The sequence below is a fragment of the Dromiciops gliroides genome, chromosome X (genome assembly GCF_019393635.1).
Source record: "Dromiciops gliroides isolate mDroGli1 chromosome X, mDroGli1.pri, whole genome shotgun sequence".
Classification (NCBI taxonomy): domain Eukaryota; kingdom Metazoa; phylum Chordata; class Mammalia; order Microbiotheria; family Microbiotheriidae; genus Dromiciops; species Dromiciops gliroides.
Genome location: NC_057867.1, coordinates 40,837,122 through 40,863,333, shown reverse-complemented (window position 1 = coordinate 40,863,333; position 26,212 = coordinate 40,837,122). Strand labels below are relative to the sequence as shown.

General features: G+C 44.7%; 1 protein-coding gene across 4 annotated transcripts in view; it reads right to left on the bottom strand.

Moving 5' to 3' along the window:
• Positions 1 to 26,212, bottom strand: part of GRIA3 (glutamate ionotropic receptor AMPA type subunit 3) — a 283,993-nt gene that overhangs the window by 176,565 nt on the left and 81,216 nt on the right. For all 4 annotated transcript variants that reach the window (XR_006354013.1, XM_043974889.1, XM_043974891.1 and 1 more), the window contains exon 3: positions 24,627 to 24,866. Coding sequence is in view for 3 of the 4 variants with exons in the window: in XM_043974889.1 (XP_043830824.1) it covers positions 24,627 to 24,866 (240 nt within the window). In the remaining variant the exon portion in view is untranslated. The remainder of the gene's footprint in view (positions 1 to 24,626; positions 24,867 to 26,212) is intronic.

Below are 26,212 nucleotides of genomic sequence, written 5' to 3'. Positions count from 1 at the left end.
TGTGGGGAGAAGGAAAGTAGCAGGGAGAGTGCTATCCTTCCATTAGGAGCTGGTGGCTTTTTCTTACATTTGTTTCACAGCCAGATTCAGGAGAATCTAGCTCTTCAAAATGTCCAATTGCCGAAGTACTGCGAATGATGAATTTAAATAGCCCAGGCAATTAGGTAGCTCCTTAGCTCCCCAGGGTCAGGGATCACGTCTTCTATTTTGTGTGAAGGACAGACAAGCACAGTGGGAAGGACATTGGCTATGGAGTCGAAGCCCAGGGTTGGGGGTCTCAGTTCTGACCTTTAGGAACTGTGACCTTGGGCTTTATACCTTTACGCCACGTTATGCCTCTGAGATTGCATCCTCATTTCTCAAATGAAGATAATGCTAGTAAAGGGTACATGGGTGAGTGGTCCCACATCACTCTAAAAGATTTTTTACTAAACTGTTGGTTCAGCCATCTGAGATTCCCTAACACCCTCATTCCTTAAGAAGGTCAAGAAAAATCTTTTATATTGATATAGGCTCAGTGACAGACTGTGTATCTGAGCATCAGGACCAAGCTGGCTACATTCAGAGAGGCTCATGCTCAGGTTGGTTTCAGGATAATGGATTTTTCAGCCATATCAACTCCTAAAGCCTAGCTATTCAAGTAGAGTCGTAGTCATCCATTCTGGTGAAAAACGAAATAATGAAGTCTTAAAGAATTGATGTTAACATCTTATTTGTATATTATATTATGTGTATTTTCAAGGCATTTTTTACAAGGTGGCATAGTGGGTAGAGTTCCAGGCCTGGAACCAGGAAGACCTGAGTTCAAATTTGACCTCAGACATATACCAGCTGTGTGACCCTGGGCAAGTCACTTAACTTCTGCCTGCCTCAGTTTCCTCATCTGTAAAATGGGGATAATAATAGGGTTTCTGTGAGGCTCAAATGAGATCATATTCGTGAAGTGCTTACTTAGCACAGTGCCTGGCACACAGTGTAAATGCTTGTTTTGTTTGACCATTATTTCATAATATTGCTGCTTGAGGTACACAGAACAGACTTTCTCATAGCCATTTTCCAGAGAACTGAAGTGAAGTGACTTTGTCAAGGCCACAGAGCTCATCAATGACAAGCAGAACAAGAACCAAGTCTCCTGTGGGTCTGGCCAAACGCCAATGCCTGCAGCTGAGGCAGCTTGACATAGTGGGAAGAGTCCTGGCTTTGGAGTCAAGAGAGTCTGGGTTCAGAGCCTGTGAGCTTTGGGGCCTACCCCACCAGTCATCCTACCTCCATGTTCAGCTTCACTCAAATTGTTCTCAGTTTCCCCAAGTGATAAGGGGCTTGGCTGTGAGGGCCTTAAAGGCCCCTTCTAGTTCTGAATCTACCAGCCAATGAAAATTCAGAGAAGTTGGTTGAAACAATTAAAAAGTGAGGCCAGATTCTGTCTCAAGTTAGGGAAGTGAGATAAGTTCAGTGAGACACTGCTCTCCAGGCCTGGAGTGCCCTCACCCCATCTCGTCCTCCTAACATCTACCCCGTGAAGCCCAGTTCGGGGGCCAGCTCTAAAGAAAACCTCCCCTGGTGCTCCCAGTTGGAAATCTTCTCTCCCTCATCTGATCTCACAGAACGTTATTCCTCATTTGAACACCTGGGCTGTTTTGTGGTGGTTTTCTGCACTTGTTTCTTGGGGCAAGGGCCATGTCTTATTTATCTTGGTTTCTCCCCCAGAGCTCATTGCTTTGTTCTGCACATAATAAGTATTTGCGGATTAATAAATGAAGACATTTGAGTTGTAAAAATGATGTATGTATTTTTAGAAGATGGCCAATGGCCCTTAAGAAATTGTATACTTATTAGCAGGGATCTGCCTCTCTGGGAAAAAAAATGTGTGCCTGACACACTTTCAAGTTGAATCTGCATTATTAGCATTTTCTCCATCACTTTCTTAAACCTAGATAGTCAACAAAGCAATAAATCAAGCCCTGATTTGGAGTGTTTGCTTATTTCTGAGGTGTAAATGCTCTCACTGAAAACTCAACAAGAGGTGCCCAGTACTACAGGGCTCCAGCATACTCCTACATTTCTCTCTGCTTTTTCAACATTGTGTGAAATTCAGATAATTTGCTTTCAGATGGTCTTATGTCCTGCTAAAGAATTTGGAGATCCATTTCCAAAGGTGCTAACCATGAGAAGCTCTGTGTGTGTGTGTGTGTGTGTGTGTGTGTGTGTGTGTGTGTATGCTGTAGGCACATGAGATTTGGAACTGAAAGATGTGGGTTCAAATCCTGATGCAGCTGTTTACTAACTGTGTGACCCTAAGTAAGTCACTTACCCTCCTTGGACTTTGGTTTCCTCTTCCAAAATATGAGGTCACTGGACTAGATGGTTTCTCAGGGTTTTTCCAGCCCTAACATTCTTATGATCCTGTACTTGGAAGAGAATCTGTTCCCATTGCCAGAGACCAGCATGCCATAGACAAGGTCATTTGCATAATGCAAATGAGCATTTTGTAGGCCAAGATCATATTATGCAAAACAAATAGCTTTCAACTGGGATGCTTAAGGATGACATTGTTATGGCTGCCATTATCATCTTGCCCATGACTTTCCCCCAAGAGTGAAACTTCCCCCTAAGTGTCAGTGAAATGCAGCCAACATGGGAATCCCTCCCTGAACCAGGCAGTGCGGATTTGAGTTGGGCAAAACATGGCTGGCTACTTAAGGAGGTCAAAGGAGAGTTGTTGGGAATAGAAACCCAGGATCTCAGAGTTAGAAAGGATCTGAGAGGCCACCCCTCCGTGATCTGACAAGTGGGCAGCAGGCCTTTTCCCATCATACTCTGGGCCAAGCCTAAATGTGCCTCAGCGTCCCTGGTTCTGCCCTCTGGGAAGAAGTGGAACAAGACTAATGCTGCTTCTCCATGACAGCCCTTCAAATTCTTGAACTCTGCTATCATGTCCCCCTTAAGCCTTCTCTTCTCCAGGCCCTACATCCATCAATTGCTGATGCCATCCTCATATGGCATGAGCCTGAGCTCCTTAGTCAGCCTGGTCTCCCTCCTCGGGACACTTACCAGCATCTTGGAATCTGTAGTGCTCAGAACTGCACACGACATGCCAGGTATGGTCTGGTTGGCAGGGATCAGAGGGCCTCTCGTTTCCCTAGTCCTGGACACTAGGCTGGCCTCTCCTCCTGTGTTAGCTTTTGTTTTGTTTTTGTCTTGTTTTTGCGGGGCAATGGGGGTTAAGTGACTTGTCCAGGGTCACACGGCTAGTAAGTGTCAAGTATCTGAGGCCGGATTTGAACTCAGGTCCTCCTGAATCCAGGGCCGGTGCTTTATCCACTGTACCACACGGCTGCCCCTGTGCTAGCTTTTTAGGCTGCCATCTCACACTGTTGACACCTGTTGACCTTGCAGATCACCAGAGCCATCTGATCTTTTTTCAGAGGAACTACCAAACAGCCAAACCTCCCCCATATTCTACCTGATAAATGTTTTTTTTTTTTGCAACTGAAGAGTAAGACTTAATATTTGTTCCTATTGTTTCCTCTTCTGTTGAGTTAATTTTGGGGCCTGACTCTGTCATCCTAAATCACAGAATCTCAGAGTGTGAAAGCACTTCAGTGGCATCCAGGCTAACTCCCACCTGAACAAGAATCCCTTCTACAACTCACTTTTACTTGCAGGCCTCTCCCGATGGGGAGCTCACCACCTTTCCCAGGCCGCCCATTCCACCTGGAGACAGCTCTAACAATTAGGAAACTTTTCCTGGCATCAAAGCTAGATTTGTCTCTTGGCTGCTTCTGCCCATTGCTCCAAGTTCTGCCCTCTGGGGGCACAAAGTTCCAGAAAGAAATCCTCATTGGCAATGAGGATAGCCCCTGCCTACTTCTCAATGTGATTCTGCTGGTTTGGGTAGCTAGCAGCTCTGACAGAATTGATAGACCTTGCCATGGGTGAGCAGCTCCCCCGTGGAAAGGAGGCCCCCAGCAATGATCCTATAGCATAGGGAAGATGGGCTGATTCTTGAGGGGGAGGGGGCAAAAGTTACTCTCCAAGTATATTAGGATTGGGGGGGATCCCATTAACTCTTTTGTGTCCTGTTGGTAGAATATTTATTGTTCAACATTAGGTGTCCTTACGATGCTCCAAACGGTGCTTGGCTCTCCCACCAGCCCTATCCACTTATCTAGAGAGTCCCTTGCTTAGCGGTAGGTGAGCTGCCAATCATACTTTGTGGCATTTGATATTAACACACATCATTGTGCCAGTCCTCTTTGTTCCTCTGAGATAAGGAGCAAGCTGTATTATTGCCATTTTCTAGATAAAGGAATGGAGAGGCAGGAAATAGGGATGGCTTAGCCACATAGAGCTGGGAAGAGCTCTCAGCTTATTACAGCCTGGTTTAGCTGCAAAGGAAAGAGCACTGAACCTGGGCTCCAATACTCACTAGCAATGTGAGCTACCAGCTGTCAGTCTCAGTTTCCCCCTGTGTCAAAGAGGGATGAGAATCCTTGCATGGTCTGCTTTCTAGGACTGCTGGGAAGAAAACCCTTTGGAAAGCATCTCTATAGGATGAAAGATCTTGAGCTTAAAGGAACCAATCCCCTCATTTACAGAGAAGGAAACTGAGGTCCAGAGGAAGGAAAGGGACTTTCCCAAGGTCACACATCCTAGATCTAGAGCTGGAAGGGACCTCAGAGCCTCCACCCCATTTAAGGAGGAAAAAAGTGAGGAAGGAGACTACGGGTAGAATACTTCCTCAGCAAACCAGCTTCTCCCTCTTCAAGTCATAGAGGAAAGCTCTCATGAGTTACTAAATGGCTAAATGATGTGCCCTGGTGGCAGCCATCTGATGATGAGATTTGAAATTTAGCTTAGCTGGTCCTTGTGTGACAAAGGTCCTGTTGCTGGTCAGTACTTGAAGCCTTTATAGGTTGGAGGGATCCAAAATAATAACCATGGTGGGAATCTGGGGCTTTGTCCCAGGGCGCAGCATCTGGGGCTCCTTTCCTCCCCAGTGGCATTGCAGCTCCCTGTCTGATTTGATCCAGGGACTGCTGTCCCTGTTCCTTATGCTTCAGAAGTGTTTGGAGGGCAAGTGGCTCCAGGAGATGGGTTGCTGACAGTGGAGCCCAGGGCATGGAGGAAAGGGATGGGCTTCCCCTTCTCCCTTCACAACAACATCTGTGATCCAACCATCACTCTGGAGGCCTTCCTGCTTCCCCTTACCTTTGAATCTCCTTTCCTCTGCTACCTCCCCCAACTCCTTGTTAGGATTTAGCTTCGCCCTAGCCCTCCCTAGTCTCTTTCCTCCTGTGCACTTATTTCCAGCCCCCCTGGAACTCTTCTTGATCATCAACCCAAGATCTCTTCCTCTCACATTCCTCCCATTTCCTTGTGCTCACTGAGCCTCAGCTTTTTCCAGAAGATGCCACATTTCTCCAGGGTGGGCTCTTCTTTCATTTGAGACAGGCCTGGTAGGAGAAGCTGACGTATTCTTTGCTATTTTCATATCTTAGCCCCAACGTCACTTGGCTCCCCATCTGGTCTTTAAGTTCACTCCAACATATCCAGATCGTTGTTGCTATCACCTAGCAATCTCTAGCCAGGTCACTGTGATTTATAATCACAAGAGTATAAATCTGAAAGGGCCTTAGAGACCATCAAGTCTAACTCTCCACATTTTTTGGATAAGGAAACAAAGTCACAGAGAGGTTAAGTGATTTGCCCAGGGACACACAACTAGTAAGTGTCTGAGATGGGATTTGACCTCCTGACTTCCGGTCTCATAGACTATCTGCTAGGCTATGTTGCTTCTTTTACATCCCAGCCTATTCTCTTCAAGCAACATGGCTTCCTAGTTCCTCTACCTCTTCAATTCCCATGATTTCCAGCTCTAGCCTAACACAGCCATGTATAGGAGTGGTCATACTTTAGACCACTTCCCAGCAGCAATCCTGCTCAACTGGCTTGGCCCCAGATACAGAATTCCTGGTTATGTCTCTGGTGGGACCCTGGGAACTTGTGCTCAGCCAGTGTATTCTCGAGAACCTAGGGTGGCTGGTACACCACCATGAGACACTAGAGGAGGTCTTTGACAGAAGGCCAGAGAAACATGTGTAGCTCCTATTTTGACAACCAAAATCCCATTTTGTAAAAGGACTTACAGCTGTTGGAACTTGACACAGTCGTAAGGTAAGGAGTCCATTTTTACAAAAAGTAAAGCTACAAATACAACCTGACCTTTAGACTGCAGAAAATTGTCTTAAGCTGCCTTCCAGCTCTCAAATCTGGTGCTTTGTGATCCTGCAATATATATGCCATATGGTCAGCACTGTGCTAGGCACTGTGGGAAACAAAAGCCATATGAGTTATGGTCTCTGACCTCCAAGGACATATAGTTCAGCTGTAGAGCCAGGTCTCATGCCACAAAGTGGTTATCAGTAAGTATTTAGTGATCTGCCAACTCCAAATGAGCTGAAGTAAAGTAGCGGTTGGGGGTAAGCCCGAGGCTGCACGGTTTCTGGAGCAGTTTGTCTTGGGCAAACTTGGGTGGGCCAGAGAAAGGCTGATTTTGGGTATGATCTTGCTTCCTCTGTTGGGGTTCTCTGATGTCCTCCTTCCCCTGGGGCCTATGCCAAGTCCTAGTCTGCTTAGTCCAAGATACGCCATAAAGGTAGAACTAGGTCTTTACTGCTAAGGGAAGGCCTAGGTGGTTCTACAATGCTGGTCCTAGAGTCAGGAAGAGACAAGTGCCTCAGGTCTGATTAACTGTAACCTTGCGTAAGTCACTTTACCTCTGTTTGAATCAGTGTCCTTATCTGTAAAATGGGGATAATAATAGCACCTATCTTGAAGGGCTGTTGTGAGGATCAGATGAGAAAATATTTGTAGAGTGCTTGGCACAGTGCCTGGCATACAGTAGATGCTATATAAATGTTAGTAGTAGTTGTTGTTAGTGGTTGTAGTAGTAGTACCACCTCAGGCTTAACCTGGGAAAGGGGGCCTATTATACAGTAGAAAGAGACTGGCTGAAGAGGCAGATCCTTGTTCAAATCTCACCTCTCATACTTTACTACCTGTGAGATCTTGGACAAGTGTCTGGGCCTCAGTTTCCTCCTCTATAAAACTAGGAGGTTGGACTGGACTTAGGTCCCTTCCAGCTTTATATCCAGGAACTTAGGATATAGCTCTGGGAGTGGAAAGAATGACATTTGGAGGCTGGGTATATGTAGCTTTGCTTATTCTTCCCAGGGGCACTTTTATTCTAAAGGGAATTCTTGTCACCAGAAAGCTTTCAAGGCCTAGTGAAATGCCAATTTTCTGGTTCATTTTGAAGCTTCTCAAGGCAGTGTGGATAAGTGCAGAAAAGCTCCCTGGCCTTCTTTGGTGATATGTCTGGATCATCTCCTTTGGAGACAAGTTGGTCCCCTCTTAACCATCACCTTTGCTTTGGAGGTGGACAACATAGAACAGTATGAACATCTGGGGATGAGTGTTTCCTGCCCAGAGAAGTGTCATGTGGATTAGCCGTTCCTGGGCTCCCCTCCAATGGCACAGATAACCGAGAGAAGCTGGCATGGCCTTCTGCATTAACCTGAGGAGCTGATATGCTGTAAAGCCCTCTGTGTACCAGCTCTGCGCCAGCCCTCCCGGCCGGCTGTCATCCTTGTCACTTTGCCTATGTGGGCATTTGGAAACAATTTGTTTTGTTTACTCTCTTGCTGGGAGCTGAGGAGATTAATTTCGTTTTGCTCTTGCCTTGTCTTGAGGGAATTGAAGCAATTCTGTAAATATCAGCAGGTTGAGCTGAATGGAAGAGTGGAGAACTGGGCCCAGCAGCCGTCACCTAAATGGCCCTGAAGCCAGGGTCCAGCTGGCCCCAGGTGGCACGAAGGGGCAGGAGAGGTAAGTCTGAGGCCTAGCCCTATCACTTCTCATCTGTGTGACCTTAGATCAGTCTCTTGCCCTCTCTGAACCTCAGTTTCCTCAGACCAGACCATGCTTTGCATCCACCCAGCTGTCCACCCTCATCTTCTTCTTGCCATATCCTCCTCCCCTTCTTCAATTCTCCTCAAGTTCCTGAAACCTCCAGACAGCCAGCTGCAGGGGAAGTGAGGGAAAAATGACTGACGCTAAAGTACCTGAAAAGGGGGTACGGGGACCGTGCCAGCCAAGCCCAGAGCAGGGGAGCAGAGCTGTCAGTGAGCAACTTAGAGCTGGCTTGACAAAGCTTGAGGAGCTGCTGTTTGGAGACACTTGGGGAATGAGTCAGCAGTCTCCACTTCCCTCCTACCCAAGGGGAGTGCCAGGATGGCCTTGGGCTGATTACAGCATTCCCATTTCTTTCATATTTCTCCCCAGTTCTGGGACTCATTTTCAACCAACCCACTGAGGGAGGGTTTGGGTATGTTGCCAGGACTCCAAAACCACATCAAGAGAGAATTGGTGGGGGGGCAGCTGGGTGGCACAGTGGATAGAGCACCAGCCCTGGATTCAGGAGAACCTGAGTTCAAATCCGGCCTCAGACACTTGACACTTACTAGTTGTATGACCCTGGGCAAGTCACTTAACCCCCATTGCCCCACAAAAAATAAAAAAAATTTTAAAAATTAAAAAAAAGAGACAATTGGGGGTTTATTCATTTTCCATCTCACCTCCCTTACTAGGATGGTTGGACTTTAGTACAAACATGAGAGAAATTCTGATACTATAATGATACAGAGAATGATATGGTAAAATGGGAGAAGCAGAAAGAACTTTAGAACTCGGAACCTAGAATGTCAGAGTTTGAAAGGACCTTAGAACACAGAATGTTATAACTAGATGGGACCTTAGAACATGATGTGAAGGCTAGGAGGGCTCTTAGAACCACAGAATGATGAAGTCTTCAGAAAAAAGAAACACCAGAGTGCAAGGGACCTAAGAACCTGGCACCTTAGCATTGGAAGGGACATTAGAACGTACAGAATATAGAATGTCAGAGCTGGATGGGTCCTTAGAATATGGAATGCTAGTGCTGGGTGGAACCTTGGAACACAGAAAATAGAAGGTTAGAATGGGGAAGGAATTTAGAAAATGGATCATACAAAGTTAAAGCTAAAAGAGAAATGAGAGATTATTTAGGCCAGCACTCTCATTTTATAGGAAACTGAGGCTCAGGGAAGGGAAGTGACTTGTGTAAGGTCACACCTACGTCTAGAGCTGAAAAGGACCCCAGAGGCTGAGTCTAAGCCCTTCATTTTACAGAGAAGAAAACTGAGGCCCAGAGAGCTGAACTACCTGGGCCATGGTCACATAAACAATACTTGAACCTAGGTATTCTAGATTCCAAAGCCAACTCTCTGGTTACTCAACTCAAATTCTTCTCAAGTAGCTTAGACACGAAGGCAATTAACTTTTATCTTTGCTTCCAAACATATTGCAGATTTTATGGAAAGAAAGCTCAAGAGAGGCAAAGGGGAGGCTGGAAATATCACTAACTTGGAGTATAGGGACCTGGGTTCAGATCCTGTCTCTCTTACTCACTATCTGTGTGACCTTGGGAAATATCCCACCTCTCTGGGCCGTGCTTTCCTCATTTGTAAAATGAAGAGTTGGACCCCAAGATTCTCCAAGATCCTTCTTGGCTCTCAAGCCCACAGTCCTATGAAATCCTGGTCCCAGTGTGTTTGAGTTATCTATTCCACCTCTGTGAGACTCAGTTTCCTCAGGGGTACTGTCAGGGAAGTACTCTGCAAACTTACAGTCCTAAAGAAATGGGAATTACTGGCATTATAGAAGGAGCCCTGAACCTGGCAAGTGCCCACAAAGGAAGGACCAATGTATGTCTTGGATAAGATGAAGGGAAGTTGTCCTGGAACTGGGCCAAAATCAATGCCAAGGGCGGCTACTGAAACAGAGCTAGCTGAAGCAGCCCAGCCCCCAAGAAGAGCGGAGCCTCACAAATGAACAGACTCCCATTGGCCTCTCCTCCTGACCTGATCTTAATTAGCCTCTATTCTAGTGCCCAGAAAGCCTGCTGAGACAGTTAGCACCGGAGAATTAATCAGATCATTTGGGGAGCCGACAGAGTGCAGGCCAGCAGCCCAGGGGGTGGCATGCCTGGAAGTGGCCCAAAAAGGCCTGATGGAAGGCAGGCTCTCTTTCTTTTCCCCCCATCTCCCACCAATTAAAGGCATTCAATGTGCCAGGCCTGTCTTAATCCTCTTTCCTGGCCTTCTGGATGGCTTTCTCCAGAGGTCTTGGGGGGGGGCAGCCTCTGTGTTGCTTTCAAGAGTCCTGCAGGGTGGGCCATGATGTGGCTCAGGCTTGAGGGGTTCAAGCCCTGACTCTGCTGCTTATTTGCTGTGTTAACCTAGGCTTTGCCTCTCTGAACCGCAGTTCCCTGTCTTGTGAGTAAAATGGGAATATCCTGTGGCAGCTAGGCGGCACTGCAGTGGATAGAGTGCTGAGCCTGGAGTCAGGAAGACCTGAGTTCAAATCTGACCTCAGACACTTACTAGTTGTGTGATCCTGGGCAAGTCATTTCACCCTGTCTGCCTCAGTTTTCTCACCTGTAAAATGGGTACACATTAGACAATGAAATGGCAAGCTATGTCAGTATCTTTGCCAAGAAAACCACGAGGTCACCTAGAGTTGGACATGACTGAACAAGTGAACAACAAATGATCTATCCCACAGGGTTGTGGGGAGAAAACTTCACCTCTTTCCTCATCAGGCTTTCTCTGTCCTTTCAACTTTCCATTCCCTGACTGTGACATTCCACCTCCTACCTTAGTACCACCTTACTGCCACTTGTCAGAATTCTTCACTTCCTTCGAAGCTCACCTCGGGTGCTATCTCCTATGGGTAGTCTTTCCTGGTCTCTCTATCCACTGGGATGCTAGATCTCTCCCCCTGCCGCTGCCCTGACCCCTATAGAATGCAAACTCCTTGCACATAGGGACTGCTTTTCATTTTGTCTTGTCTTTTGTTAGGTGTCTTGAACATAATTGATCCTTAAGAGATAGATGCTTATTGAATGGATTCTAATAATAATAATAGCTGGCATAATATAGTATTTTAAGGATTACAAAGCACTTTGCAATTATTATTTCATTTTATTCTCACAACAACCCTAGGAGGTAGATGCTATTAGTACCCTCATTTTAGAGTTGAGGAAACTGAGGCAGACAGAGGTTAAATGACTTGTTCAGGGTCACATAGCTAGTGTCCGAGGCTGGATTTGAACTCAGGTCTTCCTGACTTCAGACCCAATTCTCTATCCACTGTGCTGCATAGCACTTAGCACATTAGAGAAATGGAAATTCTTTTTCCCATTTAATAATCAATCAACATGTTTTCATCATGTGTCTAATTTGCATGAGGCATTGTGTTTGGGATAGAAACTGGAATTGTGATATCATCGGGATAGGGAACTCCCAGATGGGGGACCTTCTACAAATGCAGGTCACCACCTTCTCAGAAAGGTTAAGTGAAGCTACTCAGGATCACACAGTCAATGTGTGTCTGAGGCAGTTCCTGAATGTGGGTCTTTCTTGCTACAAGGCCAGCCAGGACTGAAGGACAAGAGTGAGCTAGTCCTTGACTACGAAAAGCTTCCAATAAATAGCATTGCTAGCTCTTTCTGCTCAGGAGGTTGGAGCCTGCCTCTTGGATCTGTCTCCAGGCACTGATGGGTAAAGGTGGGGAGAGCCATTGCTTTTTTTTTCCTTTAGGAACCAAGGCAAGACCAATGCAGGACAAGAGGGCACATGGGAGTCTGGTACTGGTTTCCCACTTTGTCCATGAAGCCTTCTCTGGCACCTCCAGCCTACGTTGCTGGAACTCATGGGCTGCACCATCTAGGGCCGTCTGGACAATTCCTTAATTGTTTTGTTTCCTTGTCCAGCTGGCAGAGGGCAGGGACAGTGCTAGCTTCTCTTGGGTACAGCCAACACTTAATAATAAATGCTTAGTAAAGGCTTGCTTGTTTGACCCTGTGATGCACAGGTAGATGTGAAGGCCCTTGTAGGCTGCCTGCCATTATTCTTCCTTTGACCTTGCTACCCCCTCAAGCTAATGTGGTATTTCTCTCCTTCCTTTCACTGTTAAACTTCTCTATTGAGCCATCCATTACCATCTGGCGCCTCCATCCCCTCCGTAACCTTCTCTCATCTGGCTCCTATCCTTGTTGCTCTTCTGAAACTACTCTCTTAAAGGTTACCAATGACCCTGGAGACCCCAGACCCAGTGCCCTTTTCTCCACTCTCATTCCCTTTGCCTTTTTGGCTTCATTTGATACTGTTGACTGAGCCTCCTGCCATCCTAGAACTCTCTTCTCCCTTAACTTAACATGCTGTCGACTCGAAGACAGTGGACCCTAAGTGGAAGGCAGCTCCACAGAGCTGGGGGAGGCCTGAGGGATGAACTGCAAATGCACAGCACGGAGGCAGCAGCTGCTGTGGCTTCCTACAGATGTACACAAGGGGCCTTGAAGGTAGCCCCAAACAATGATGTATTATACTGACTTGAGTGAATGCCTTTGAAATGAGAAGAGTAATCCATTTGCTGAAGACTGTTTTGAATCTTAGGATCATAAATTTAGAACTGGGAAAGACCTTAAAGGTTACGGAGCCCAACTCCCTCATTTTAAAGATAAGGAAAACAAGGCCCAGAGAGTGAAGTGACTTGTCCAAGGTCATGCAGATAGGAAGAACTTGAGGCAGGACTTAAACCCAGGGCTTTGTGACTCCAACTGCAGAACTGTATGTACTGTGGCTGCTGCTACTTCTAGAATCTCTGAGCTAGCAGGCACCTCCGAGGTCACTCCTCTGTCATGGCAAGAATTCTTTCCTTGGTACGTTGACAGGGGGTCATGTGGCTCCTTTTTTCCTTTTTTTTTAAAATAATAAACATTTTTATTTATAATTTTCAGTTCCAAGTTTTATACCTCCTTCCCTCCCTCCCCTGCCCCCTCCCTGAGACTTTAAGCAATCAGATAGAGGTTATACATGGACTCCTTTCTGAGTCAAGCTGTTGTGTCTTTGCTCCAAGGGTTCGAAAGTTCTCTCCTACTGAGCTAAAACTCACCTCCATGTAATGTCTAGACACTGCTACTAGCTGTTTCCTCTGGGACCCAGCAGAACAAAGCTCAGCTTTCTGCCACGTGGCAGTCTTTAGATGACTGAGACAGGTCTAACATCCCTCCCTCACCTCTCCCAGCACACACAGAGACAAACACACACATGTGTGTGTACATGCACATTGCTTTAAGTGTGCCTCATCTAACATCATTTGCACTCCTTTCCCTATCCTGGGGAAAAAAGATGATTCTTTACGAATCTGTACAACTCTATTAACCATTAAGATTTCTTTTAAAAATCATGTAATAGGGGCAGCTAGATGGCGCAGTGGTTAAAGCACCGGGCCTGGATTCAGGAGTACCTGAGTTCAAATCCGGCCTCAGACACTTAACACTTACTAGCTGTGTGACCCTGGGCAAGTCACTTAACCCCCATTGCCCCGCAAAAAAAAAATCATGTAACTTTGCTCTTCGGTTTCCTCTAGTTTTCTTCTGTACATTTTCTTTAATTGCTTCAATAACCTGCTTCTTTCTATGTTTTTTGCAACATCACTAACCTTTCTTTCTTTTTTAAAAATTATTTTGTATTTATTTTGAATATGCTTTTTATATACATATTGCCTTTTTTGCAGGGCAATGAGGATTAAGTGACTTGCCTAGGGTCACACATCCAGATTTGAACTTAGGTCCTCCTGAATCCAGGGCCAGTGCTTTATTCACTGCAGTGCCACCTAGCTGCCCCTACTAACCCCTCTTTCTTACTCCCCCTCATTTCAAATGAAAATAAGAAAAACAAAACCTTTGTGACAAATGTGCATATTTACACACAAAAGCAACCACACGCATTGCCCATGTCTGAAAACAAGTTGGGATTGGTCATTCATTGAATATTGTTGTCACTGTATATAGATGGTTCTCCTGGTTCTGCTCACTTCATTCTGTATCAGTTCATACAAGTCTTTCCTGGTTTTTCTGAAACCACCCCCTTCACCATTTCTTATAATATAATATTATTCCATTAAACCCATATACCAAAACTTGTTCAATCATTGCTCAACTGCTGAACATAGCCCAACTTTTCAATTTTCCTTCTAAATCATGGCACTGGAATTCAACACGGTCTTTCAGGTATGGTCTGACCATAGCAGAGTCCAAAGGGACTCTGGCCTACCTCTATCCAGACAGTATCCCTCTCTTACTGAAGCCCAAGATCACATGATCCTCTTTGGCTGCCATATGGCTTTTGACTGCTGAGCATGTAGCCTGCTAACCCCCCCCCCCCCGATCTTTCTTTTAACATTGTTTTCCATCCACACTTCCCATATCTTGTACTTATGAATTTGATTTTTTCAAAGCTATGTATATAACTTTATATCTGTCCCTATTACCTTTTGCCTCCTTTGGGTAGGCCCATTGTTGTAGTCTATTGAGATCTTTTTTGAATCTTGATTTTGTCATCATAGGCTCATGGAGTTAGAGCACCACAGGCTCAGAGACCTAGAGCTCATTTTTACAGATATAGAAACTGAGGCCTAGGAAGGGAAGTGATTTGCCCAAGGTCACACATAAAAGCCTCTAGAGCTAGAAGAAGCCTCAGAGGCCCAACCTTCTCGTTTTAGAGAGGAGGAAATAGAGGCCCAGGGAGGTTGGGGTGACTTGCCTAAGATCACATATATTAGCTGTTCCTTCCATTTTGAGTCCATTCTCAAATTGGATAAGGATATCTTCATGTGTAAGTACTTTAAATGAACAAATGAATTGGGCCCAAAGATATACAGGCAGAAGATGCAGAGCCGGAAAATGACAGAGTGATGATTCCCTAGCTGCTCACTGTCATAGAAGCCCATCTTTCAAGCATCAATATTCTTCAAGTGAAGAAACATGAAACACCATGATCACAGAATTATAATTACAAGTAACCCAAAGGGCATGGAAAGATACATGGCAGATGCAAGCCAGTAGCATCATGTTACCAATAAGCATTCACAAATGAGAAATGAGTAAAAAGCAGCAGCAAAGATGTGTGGGTTCACAAAAGGGGGTAGATGGGCCATGGAGCAACAAAGAGAGACAAAAGACAGTCTGAGTGGCTTATCGGAACTCCTGAAATAGGAAAAAAACCTTCTCTGCACTGGGCGGGGGATTTGCTGTGGAAAGTTTATAGAAGGAGATGGGCAATAATTATATAAGAAAAAATGTGTGTGGATGGTTGGGGTATGATTTATGCCAATGAAAAGAGTGTCCATGGTTCTGCAATCAGGGATCTAAGTATGTCATTTAAAGCTCATCTAAGTGTTGATTAGAACAGAGGTTAAGTGTGATTTCTTTGGTATGCCACTGGAGACTTGTTTATAGGTTGACACTGATCCAATAAACAACTTTTATTTTAATATGGCCATTCGACCTAGTCATAGCTATGTATGCAAGGTATGTTTGGTATATTTAGGCACAGCACATTGGCTCCCCCACATTTGGTATTTTACATTTCATATTTCAGGTTGTTTTTTCACATTTTATTTATTTTTAGTTTTATTTAATTTTTTTTTTGGCGGGGAAATGAGGTGACTTACCCAGGGTCACACAGCTATGTGTCGTGTCTGAGACTGGATTTGAACTCAGGTCCTCCTGAATCCAGGGACAGTGCTTTATCCACTGCACCACCTAGCTGCCCTCAGGTTGTATTTTTTAAGTAAAGCTTGGACGTTGATTAAAATAGTTCAATTTTAGACTTTAGTTTGGTTCATGAATAAAAACAATGCCCTTTATGACTGTGTATTCAAGGTTAACCTTAAAAAGTAAAGATAATTTCCTTGTGCTAATGAAAGGCACTGTGGAATCAATGAACCAGAAACAAATCCACACAAATGTGCCTCTGACCTCTATTGCTATTTTAACTTTAACCTCTAAGACGCATCTTTCCATCTTGTCCACAAGGATATCATTCAAGTGCCACTTTGGTAGCTAGGTGGCACAGTGGAAAGAGAGATTGATTTGGATTCAGGATGACCTGAGTTCAAATTAGACCACAGGCACTTACTAGCTGTGTGACTCTGGACAAGTCACTTATCCTCTCTCAGCCTCAGTTTCCTCTTCTGTAAAATGAGTTGGACTAGCTGGCCTCTAAGGTTCCTTTCAGCTTTAGATCCAGGATCCTTTGTATGACCCTGGGCAAGTCATTTCTCCTCCTCTGTGCCTCAGCTTCCTCCTCTATAAAATGAAGGAGTTGAACTGGGTGCTCTCTAAGGTCCCTTCTTGCTCTCGTCCATATGCTATGAGACACCCTGGGAAATGTCTTGCTAAAATCTATACTATGCTATTGCACAATGGCTGGAGTTTCCCTTGTCTATCAGTTAGTAACCCTACTAGGAAAAGAAGAAGGAGGAGGAAGGAAACAAACATTTATTAAAAGTCTACTATGTGCCTGGCTCTGTGCTAAGTGCTTTTAGCCCTGAGAAGCCAGGACTCCCTGTACTCGAGTCCCATGGGGGTTTTAAACTTGGAAATGAGACCATGCTCTATAGGAAGTGAGTTAAATTATGAACCTAATCCCTTTCCCTTCCCTGGACACTGAGATGGTAGAGTGAGTGGGGATGATTATGATTCTCACGTATTAGGGAATAAGCTTGTATATTTGTGATTCTAGATTTCGAAGTCATTATTCCTTTGTACAAGCGAAAGAAACAAACCAAAATATTGTCTCATTTGAGTCTCATACTGTCATCATTCTCATTTTATAGTTGGAGAAACAGAGGCAAACAGAGGCCAAATGACTTGCCCAGGATCACACAGCAGGTAGGTAGGGCCAGATTCAAATTTGTATCTTTCTTGATGCCAGGCCCAGGGTTCCTAGGCATTGCACCACCAGTTGCTTCTAAATGGTTCGTTTGAGGAGTTACTCTTAAGGTAACTTAACTTAACTTAAGGGGCCCCAAACGGTTTAGCCAATAATCTGCTCTAGAATTTTCCCCAATTTTAAGTTTACCAGTTGATAATTTCCAGAAACCACCTTATCCCATTCTTTTTTTCCCCCTTTTTTGTGAGGCAATTGGGGTTAAGTGACTTGCCCAGGGTCACACAGCTAGTAAGTATCAAGTCTCTGAGGCTGGATTTGAACTCAGGTCCTCCTGACTCCAGGGCCGGTGCTCTATCCACTGCGCCACCTAGCTGCCCCACCTTTTCCCATTCTTGACCATCAATACTGAACCTGCCCATTTTTAGTTTTCTGGGAACTTCTGGAAACTTTGTACTTTTCTGTGATTCCTACAAGGTCTCAGTCAGTGGTTGGTTCTGAGATCATATCCACCTGTTCCCTCAGTACCCAGCAACATATTTTATCTGGGCCTGGAATCTGGCCCAGTGTCCTCTCACTAACTTCCTCATCTATCTTGGGCTTTAATTGTCTTCACTATATTCCCTCTACCATCACCAATTTAGAGATCATTCTCTTTGACCAGAGAAGATAGGAGTTGAGTCATTCTGCATTCTGTTATCTCTTTTCAGAGGTAGTAGGCCTATTTCTTCCTGGTCTGCCTTGCTCTGCGCAGAGTGAATAGCATCTTTTTAGGGTTAATTGCTTTTGGGGGCTCTGATCTGCCTGGGGAAAGTATAAATGCATTGGAGAGCACACAAGAGTCAGAACAAGAGAAAGAAATCCCGCTACCTGCTGCTTCTTTCCCTCCAGAGGAGTCAATGCCATTCAGGTAACTGGTGCATTGCAGGGACTTGGGGATGGGGAGGGGGTAAGGTGAGCTCTTCATTTTGCAAGGCCAAAGGGAGCTTGTGGAAGCAGAATTTGGGACTATGCAGATGAACTGGTAGGTAGCTATACCCCTAATTCCAGGCAGTGTATAGAGCTCCAGATCACCAGATCACGAGAGACCTTGGAGATCAAGTCCAACTGCTCACTTGCAAGGTGTAGACATTGAAACCCAGAAAGGTGATGCTAAACAGCTAGAAAGTAGCAAAAGCAGGATTCAAACCTAGGGCCTCTGTCTCTAGTTCTTCTGATCTTTCAGTGAGGTGGCATGGTAGATGGCAGCCTGGTCCTAGAGTTAGGAAGATCCGAGGTCAAACCCAGCCCCAGGAACTTACCAGTTGTGTAACCCCGGGCAAGTCAATGAACTTCTGTGCCTCAGTTTCCTCATATGTAAGATGGCATTACTAATAGCACCTAGCTCACAGGGATGTTGTGAGGGTAAAATGGGATAATATTTGTAAAGTGCTTTGCAAAATCCTTAAGTGCCATATAAATGCAAGATGTTCTTGTTAATAATTGTTTTTAAGTAACACCTGCCAAGTGTTAGATAAGCCATTCCCATTTTGGAAAACAATTCCAATCTTATGTCCTATTGACAAGAGTATCTGAAGAAAAGAATGTTTTTATAAATCCACAAAAGAAGATTTATTCTTTTATCAGTGTATACACGAAGATAAATAGGATCAGAAGATCACAGGATAGATAGGATAGATGTTAGAGGTCCAGCCTCCTTCACTTTACAGACAAGAAAACTGAAGTCCAGAGAGATTAAATGATTTGCCCAAGGTTACACATTGCTGAAGTATTAGGACTGTGGATTTAGAGTCAGAGAATTTAGTTACTATTTGTATAACACTGGGCAATGCACTTCACCTCAGTTTCCTCCTCTGTAAAATGAGGGAGTTGACCAGGATGACATCCATAGATCCTTGATTATTTTTTTTGCAGGGCAATGGGGGTTAAGTGACTGGCCCAGGGTCACACAGCTAGTAAGTATTAAGTGTCTGAGGCCAGATTTGAACTCAGGTACTCCTGACTCCAGGGCCGGTGCTCTATCCACTGTGCCACCTAGCTGCCCCTGGTCCAACCATTCTGGAGAACAATTTGGAACTGTATCCAAAGGGATACAAAACCATACATACCCTTTGACCCAGGGATACCACTACTAGGTCTGTATGTCGAAGAGATCAAAGAAAAGGGAAAATGACTTATCTGTACAAAAATATGTACAGCAGCTCTTTTTGTGGTGACAAAGAATTGGAAATCAAGGGGATGCTCATCAATTGGGGAATGATTGAGCAAGCTGTGGTATATGATTGGAATGGAATGCTATATAGTGCTATAAGAAATGATGGTTTCAGAAAAATCTGGGAAGACATATAAACTCATGCAAAGTGAAGTGAGCAGAGCCAAGAGAACATTGTGCATGGTAACAACAATATTGTAAAGATTATCAACTGTGCAAGACTTAGCTATTGTGATCAAGACCACTCCAAAGGACCCATGATGAAAACTGCTATCCATCTCCATAGAGAGAACTGATGAACTCTGAATGCAGACTAAAGCATACCTTTAAAAAAAATTATTTATCTTTTATTGTCTTATTTTGTTTGTGTTTTTGTTTGCAATGTGGCTAATATGGAAATAGGTTTTGCATGACCTCATACATATAATCAAAATGCCTTCTCAAGGAGTAGGGAGGTATGGGAGGGAGGGAACTCAAACAATTTTAAATCACTGTTAACATTTTAAAAAGATGTTATTGGGAAATATTTAATGAAATGAAATAAATCAAAATAATTTCAAAAATAATAAATGGAGGGACTAGGACTAGGTGACCTTTAAGGTCCCCTTCAACTCTGCATCCTATAATCTCACCAGTGGGAGAATGAGAATCTGAGCTCACGTCTTTTACCTCTGTCTAAATTCTGTGCTCCTTCTACCATCCAACCACTTCAGCTCTAAGTTCCCTGCCACCATGGAGTTAAGGACACATTCCAATCTGGCAGGGCACGTGGGAATGAGATAGGAGAAATATACTACTTGTGGAAAATACCTCTGGAACCAAAGTGCCTCTCTGCAGTCGATCTGGCGATCTTCCAGTATATGGCGTCTTTTCCCAGAGAGGCTCTTCTCAGCCTGGCATGACAGCCGTAAAGGGTGCCGGTATTTATTAAGAGTCACCGTTGTCTAACGTGCTGCATTGTCCCACCACGGAGAGAACAATTGTCCCAGTAACTAATCTGCGCTACTGGAGTGGCTGTTTTAATGGCTTGTGATTTTTTCTCCCTGATAGTCAGCCTGTACCCAGGAACAAGCTACCAAGCTAATAACCTTTGTGGAAGAGGAAGTGTTTAAATGATAATTTATTTCAACAGCTGACAACAAATTGCTCGGTACTTGCTCTTTTTATGCCTCAAAGCAGTCAAGGATGTGCCGGGCAAAGTATTCAAAAATATGACAGCTCTGGTATTTTCCTCTTCAATGAAATTCTCATTACAGACATATGTACGGCCTTTTCTTCACAAGCCAGTCCAAATAGTCATTCAGCACTCTGTACGGGCTCTGGGGTGTTCTCTGATTTGAAGACTCATCACAATAGATTAGGCAAGCTGCAGAAACTACCAAATGTCTCAGCTACTGTCAACCTCCATTATTGCTGCTCAGACAGGGGGATTTTGTGTCTGTCTCACAGAGGATAATGTACTCCCTGGGCCTGTCTAATTTATGCGAATGGAAAAAGGAGCCAGAGTTCGAATAAGGCCCCAAACTGAGCTGAGCTGGGCTTTTCTTGTCTGATTCAACTTGCATTTATTTATTAAATACCTACTATGTGCAAAGCCCCATGCAAGGCACTGGGTAAACAGACCAAAAATGAAAGTCTCTGTGCTCACATTCCATGGTTATTGTTATCATGTCCTTGAATTTGTGCTTGAAGGGGAAGATATAGGGGAGAGAGCCCTAGTAGTCTGCCCCCTTTCCAAAGCAACAAGTTCTTGGGATCAAAGATCTATCCCTGGAAGGCCGGAGGATACCATTGGAGGCCAGATTACTTAAGTGACAGAGAGAAATTGAGGCCCAAAGAAGGAGAATGGACTTACTCAAGGTCACACAGCAAGTGAGTCATCCTCACAAAGGTAATCCATGGAGCCAGGGGTGGGGGTGGGGGGGATGGAGCAAGACTACCGGGGAGAGGGAAGAGCAGAGGACTGTGTCTTGGAGAAAAACACAGATACTGGGCATTGATTTGGGCTTTATCTCAGACCTTCTCAGGAGGCATTTCTCAACAGTATTTCTAAGACAAGAGAATGTTGGAAATGAAAGGGAACTTAGAGATCTTGTAGGACCCCAGATCTACAGCTAGAAGGGCCCTCAGAGGCCAGTTAGACCGAGGCCTAGAGAGAGGGACTGTTACTTGTCCAAGGTCAGGAGCTCAGTAGGAAGGGTCAGATGGTACTAAGAGGTCTGACTATAGATCCAATGCTCTCTCTCCACTGCACCATGTTAGTCCAATGCAAGGAAACCAAGAGGTCCAGAGAGGACTTAAGGATACATTGGTAATAAAAGAATAACTTCCATTCCTATAGTGCTTTGAAAGTTTGCAAAGCTCTTTATTATCTCCACTTTACAGGTTAGGAGAGGCAGTATGGCATAGTGGGTAGGGAGCTGGCCTTAGAGCCAGGGAGACCTGGGTTCAAGTGCTACCTCTGATACATATGGGCTGGGTGACTCTGAGCAAGCCACTTATACACACTGACTTAGAAAAACACATATTAACATTATCTATGTTTTGTGGTATTTATAAATAGTGAGACATTGGGGTATAGAGGAAGGAATGTTGGATTTCGAGTCAGGAAGGCCTGGGTTCAAATCCCTTCTCTGGTGGTAACAAATCATTTAACCTCTCTAAGCTCAGGGCTTTGCCTATAAAAAGGAGGATAGAAGAGGGGCTGGCTGGAGGATTTCATTGGCATTTGGAACTCCCAGAGGAGGAAACTCCCCCCTATGGATTCAAGTCAACACCTTCAGTTACTGAGAGCAGAGTTGTCAAATACACAGCCCCCCAGCTGCATGAGGCCCACAACATTCCAGTGTGTCGATTACAATGGACATTTATTTTATTTATTTATTTTTTGGCATGGGGCAATGAGGGTTAAGTGACTTGCCCAGGGTCACACAGCTAGTAAGTGTCAAGTGTCTGAGGCTGGATTTGAACTCAGGTCCTCCTGAATCCAGGGCCAGTACTTTATCCACTGTGCCACCTAGGTGCCCTTACAATGGGAAATAGTGAAAAATAAATAAATAAAAATTGAGATCCAGAGGGGTCATGTGACTTGACCTAAAGTCACAAAGGTTTTTGTTTTTGTTTTTGTTTTTTGCGGGGCAATGGGGGTTAAGTGACTTGTCCAGGATCACACAGCTAGTAAGTGTCAAGTGTCTGAATCCGGATTTGAACTCAGGTACTCCTGAATCTAGGGCCGGTGCTTTATCCGCTGCGCCACCTAGCTGTCCCGGTCACAAAGGTTTTAAGGGGCAGAGACAGGATTTTAACTCAGTACCTAGAGCCCTAGATCTTGATCTGGAAAGGCCCTGGGAGGGGCCATCTAATCCAGCCCCTCATTTTATAGAAAGGGAAACTAAGGCCCAGGGAAAGGTAAAATGACTTGCCTTAGGCAATATTATTGTGGCAATATTATTGCCACAGGCAATAAGCATCTGAGGTGAATTGGAATGAATCCAGGACCTGTGACTCAATGCATTGAGAGGGAATTTCTGGAGGTCTCCAAGATCACATTATCTGGAGCTTTCAATGAGGGGGGCGGGTCTTAAGTGAGACCTAGGACATCAGTCACTGTGTGCTGGAGCAGGAAGGGGTAAGATTTGAGCTGAACCTTGAAAGATGGTGAAAACTATCCGAATGATGGCCTGAAGCATGAGATCTAGCCTTGGATTTGATACTACCATATAGTGTGTATATTGTTTGTGAATCAGTTTCTTTGGTGTGCCCTGATAGTGTGACCTTGGGCAAGTCCCTTACCCTACATGGACTTCACTGTAAAATCAGGGCATTGGACTAGACAGATGGTCTCTGAGAACTTTTCCAGATCTAGATCCTATGATCCTACATATGACCTTGGGTAAGTCACCTTCCCATCCTAGGCTTCAGTTTTCTCTTCTGTAAAATGAGGTAAGTTGGACTAGATGCCCTCTGAGGTCCCTTTCAGCTCTAGATTTGTGATATATCATAAGACCATAGTATTACAGATTTAGAGCTGGGAGGGACAGAGTCTAATGAGTCTTCATTTTACAGATAAAGTAATAGAAGCACTGAGAGGTCAAGTGAGCTGCCCAAGGTCACACAGCTGGTAAGTATCCAAGGTAGGATTTGAACTCAGATCATCATGATCACAAGTCCAGTGCTCTGTCTACTCTATGATACTATGATCCCAAGTCACTTGGTCTCACTGCCTCCATTTCTTCAATCATAAAATAAGAGGGTTGGATTAGATGCCTTCTGGTTCTAAAGCTACGAACCTAAGTGAGGGGAAAGAGGGAAGCACCCTGCTTCTCAATAGCCATACGTCAAAATCTTCCCAAGTCATCTGTCCAAGACAAATGCCACAAGGAGAGTTTCTAAGCCCTTCTTTTTTTTGGTGAGGCAACTGGGGTTAAGTGACTTGCCTAGGATCACACAGCTAGTAAGTGCCAAGTGTCTAAGGCCAGATTTGAACTCAGGTCCTCTTGAATCCAGGGCCAGTGCTTTATTCTTTGTGCCACCTAGCTGCCCCACCTGGGAAATTCTTGCACAGCTCAGATACTACCTCTTCCAGGAAGCCTTTTTTGATTCCTCTAGTTGGTAGTGGTCTCTGATTCCTGCTCCTGCCCCCATCAAACTTTTTACAAAACAATCCTTTTGTACTTAAGAATAAGAGACAACATTGCCTGTTATCTTTATATTAGTCTCATCCCCCTACAAGAAGGGACCTGTGTCATCTAGCAGAACCTGGCACAACTCTCTGCACACACAATGTGGGATCAAATATTTGCCAAATTTTCCAATTTTCTGTGCCTGGTACAGAGAAAGGGCTTAGTAAATGCTTGTTTATGGATTGATTCTCAAAGTCTTAGTTTCCTCATCTGTCAAATGGGGATAATAACATCTGCCTTCCGTACTAGTGAATTCTCCCTCCTCCCCCAACCAACCAAACAAACATTCTTCTGACTCAAGGCTCTCTCTACCTTAGACTGAATGAATTTTTTTGGTACACATTTTAGATCAAATAATTTGTTAAGAGAAATAATTTTTACGGGTTGGAGCTCAGGTGTTTTCTTTTTCACTACCCTCCCTCCTTATTTTTTGACTGTTAATGTAGCTTGGATGAAATTGGAGTTAAGACCTCTTCCTTCTGGTGACAGGGAGGACCACCAGGCCTAAGTATCTGCTCAGCCATCGCATCCCAAGAGCCTCTAGGCTCTACCATCTCCCCTGTGTCTATATCCTGTAGTCCCCTAGCACTGTCATCTGATAAACTTATGTAACCTACATAATCAGGGATACATATCCCTGGGCCTTTCCATCTGCCTCACTGATACACCCTTAGGACTTTCGTGCCTTTCCATCTGTCCAGCAGATGAACTTTTTTAATGTGTTGTATCCTGCAATGGAGAATGAAGAGCTCTCTGGATCTTTCCATTTGTATCTTGAGGCTTAGCATGGTAGTAAATGGCCCGTGGTAAATACTTATTAAATACTTTTTCACTCATTCTTTCATTAACTCTTTCGGCAGTTGAAGGAAGAAGGAACGGTGGATGTCAACTTACCTCTTTCGGTGTCATACAGGTACACAAACTTCTCCCACTTGTAGTGGCTCAGCAGATTCAAGATGGCACCCTTCAGTGCTGGCCGCATCTGGATGACAAACTGCACATCGGCATCGGTGGGGAAGCTGGGTGTGACGAAGGAGGTATGCAGAGCCCCACAGAAGGAGGTCAAGGTATTCATTGACATCTGGTCATAGAACCCAAAGATAGCATACACCCCTCTGGAGAACTGGGAGCAGACTGTAACAAGAGAAAGAGAGAAACCTTTCAATAACCTCATACTAATGAAGGGGGAAGAAGCCATTTTTGGAGTCCTTGGACCCGAGGCAGAGTCCCAACTCTGACACTAAATGCATGCCCCAAATATATCACTGAATTCTTATCAGCCTCAGTTTGGGCACCTTGATTATTATGACATAGAGTGCTAGACTTGGAAGATTGGGTTTGAATCTAGCTGTGTGTAAGCCTGGGCAAATCACTTTTCTTCTCTCCATCCCCTAAGCAGTAACATGAGGTAAATACTACCTGCATCCCCCCACCCTGAAAGGCTTTGTAAAGTACTGTACTCTCAGAATGATATTGGTTAGACTCTGAATGTTGATGGCATTAGAAGAACAGCATCAAGTCACAGGCTTCAGAAGAAAAGTAATAACCAACCAAAGCTTTTATAAAGTTTGGAATAAGGGAAGGACCTGCCCCATGCTCCAGATTTTTACCTAGCCTCCTCCACACAAAAATGTATCAGGATGTCCCCATCCCATGTCCTATCCCTTCATGCTGTTGGCCCTATTGGGTGACAATGTGGCCTAGTGGGCTCCCTGTTAACTTCCTTTCAGGGAACAGAAACATTCTATTTGTTTTTTGTTTGTTTGTTTGTTTGTTTTGTGGGACAATGGGGGGGTTAAGTGACTTGCCCAGGGTCACACAGCTAGTAAGTGTCAAGTGTCTGAGGCCAGATTTGAACTCAGGGTCCTCCTGAATCCAGGGCCGGTGCTTTATCCACTGTACCACCTAGCTGCCCCTAACAGAAACATTGTAACTGCATGAAGATGCACGACAAAGGCTTGAAGGAGCCTGGGATCTTTAGCCTGGAGAAAGAAGACTCAAGGAGGGCCATGATATTTGGGCTTGAGCATTGGAAAGGCTGGCATGTAGAAGAAGGGCTAGGTTTACTTTGCTTGGCCTCAGAGGGCAGAATTTGAAGCAATTGGTGGACATTTCAGAGAAACAAGTATAGGCTTGATGGCAGAAAAACCCCAAGCCAAACTTCCTAACAGTTGGAGCTGCTCCAAAGTTGGATGGGCTGCTTAGGACATTAATGGGTTCTCCCTCCTTGGAGGTCTTTGAGCAGAGACAGGATGACCATTCATTAGCTAAGTTGGAAGGGACACTCGAGTTCAGGTATGGTTTAGACAAGGTGGCTGTGGTATCCCTTTTAGCTCTGAGAGTCTTTCATTTCTAGGATCTTAGATCTAGAGCCAAGGGCCCTCAGAGGCTATCTAGACTAACTCACTCATTTTACAGAGGAGAAAACTGAGGCCCAGGGAGAGGATGGGACTTACCCTAGGTCACACATAGAATCCTAG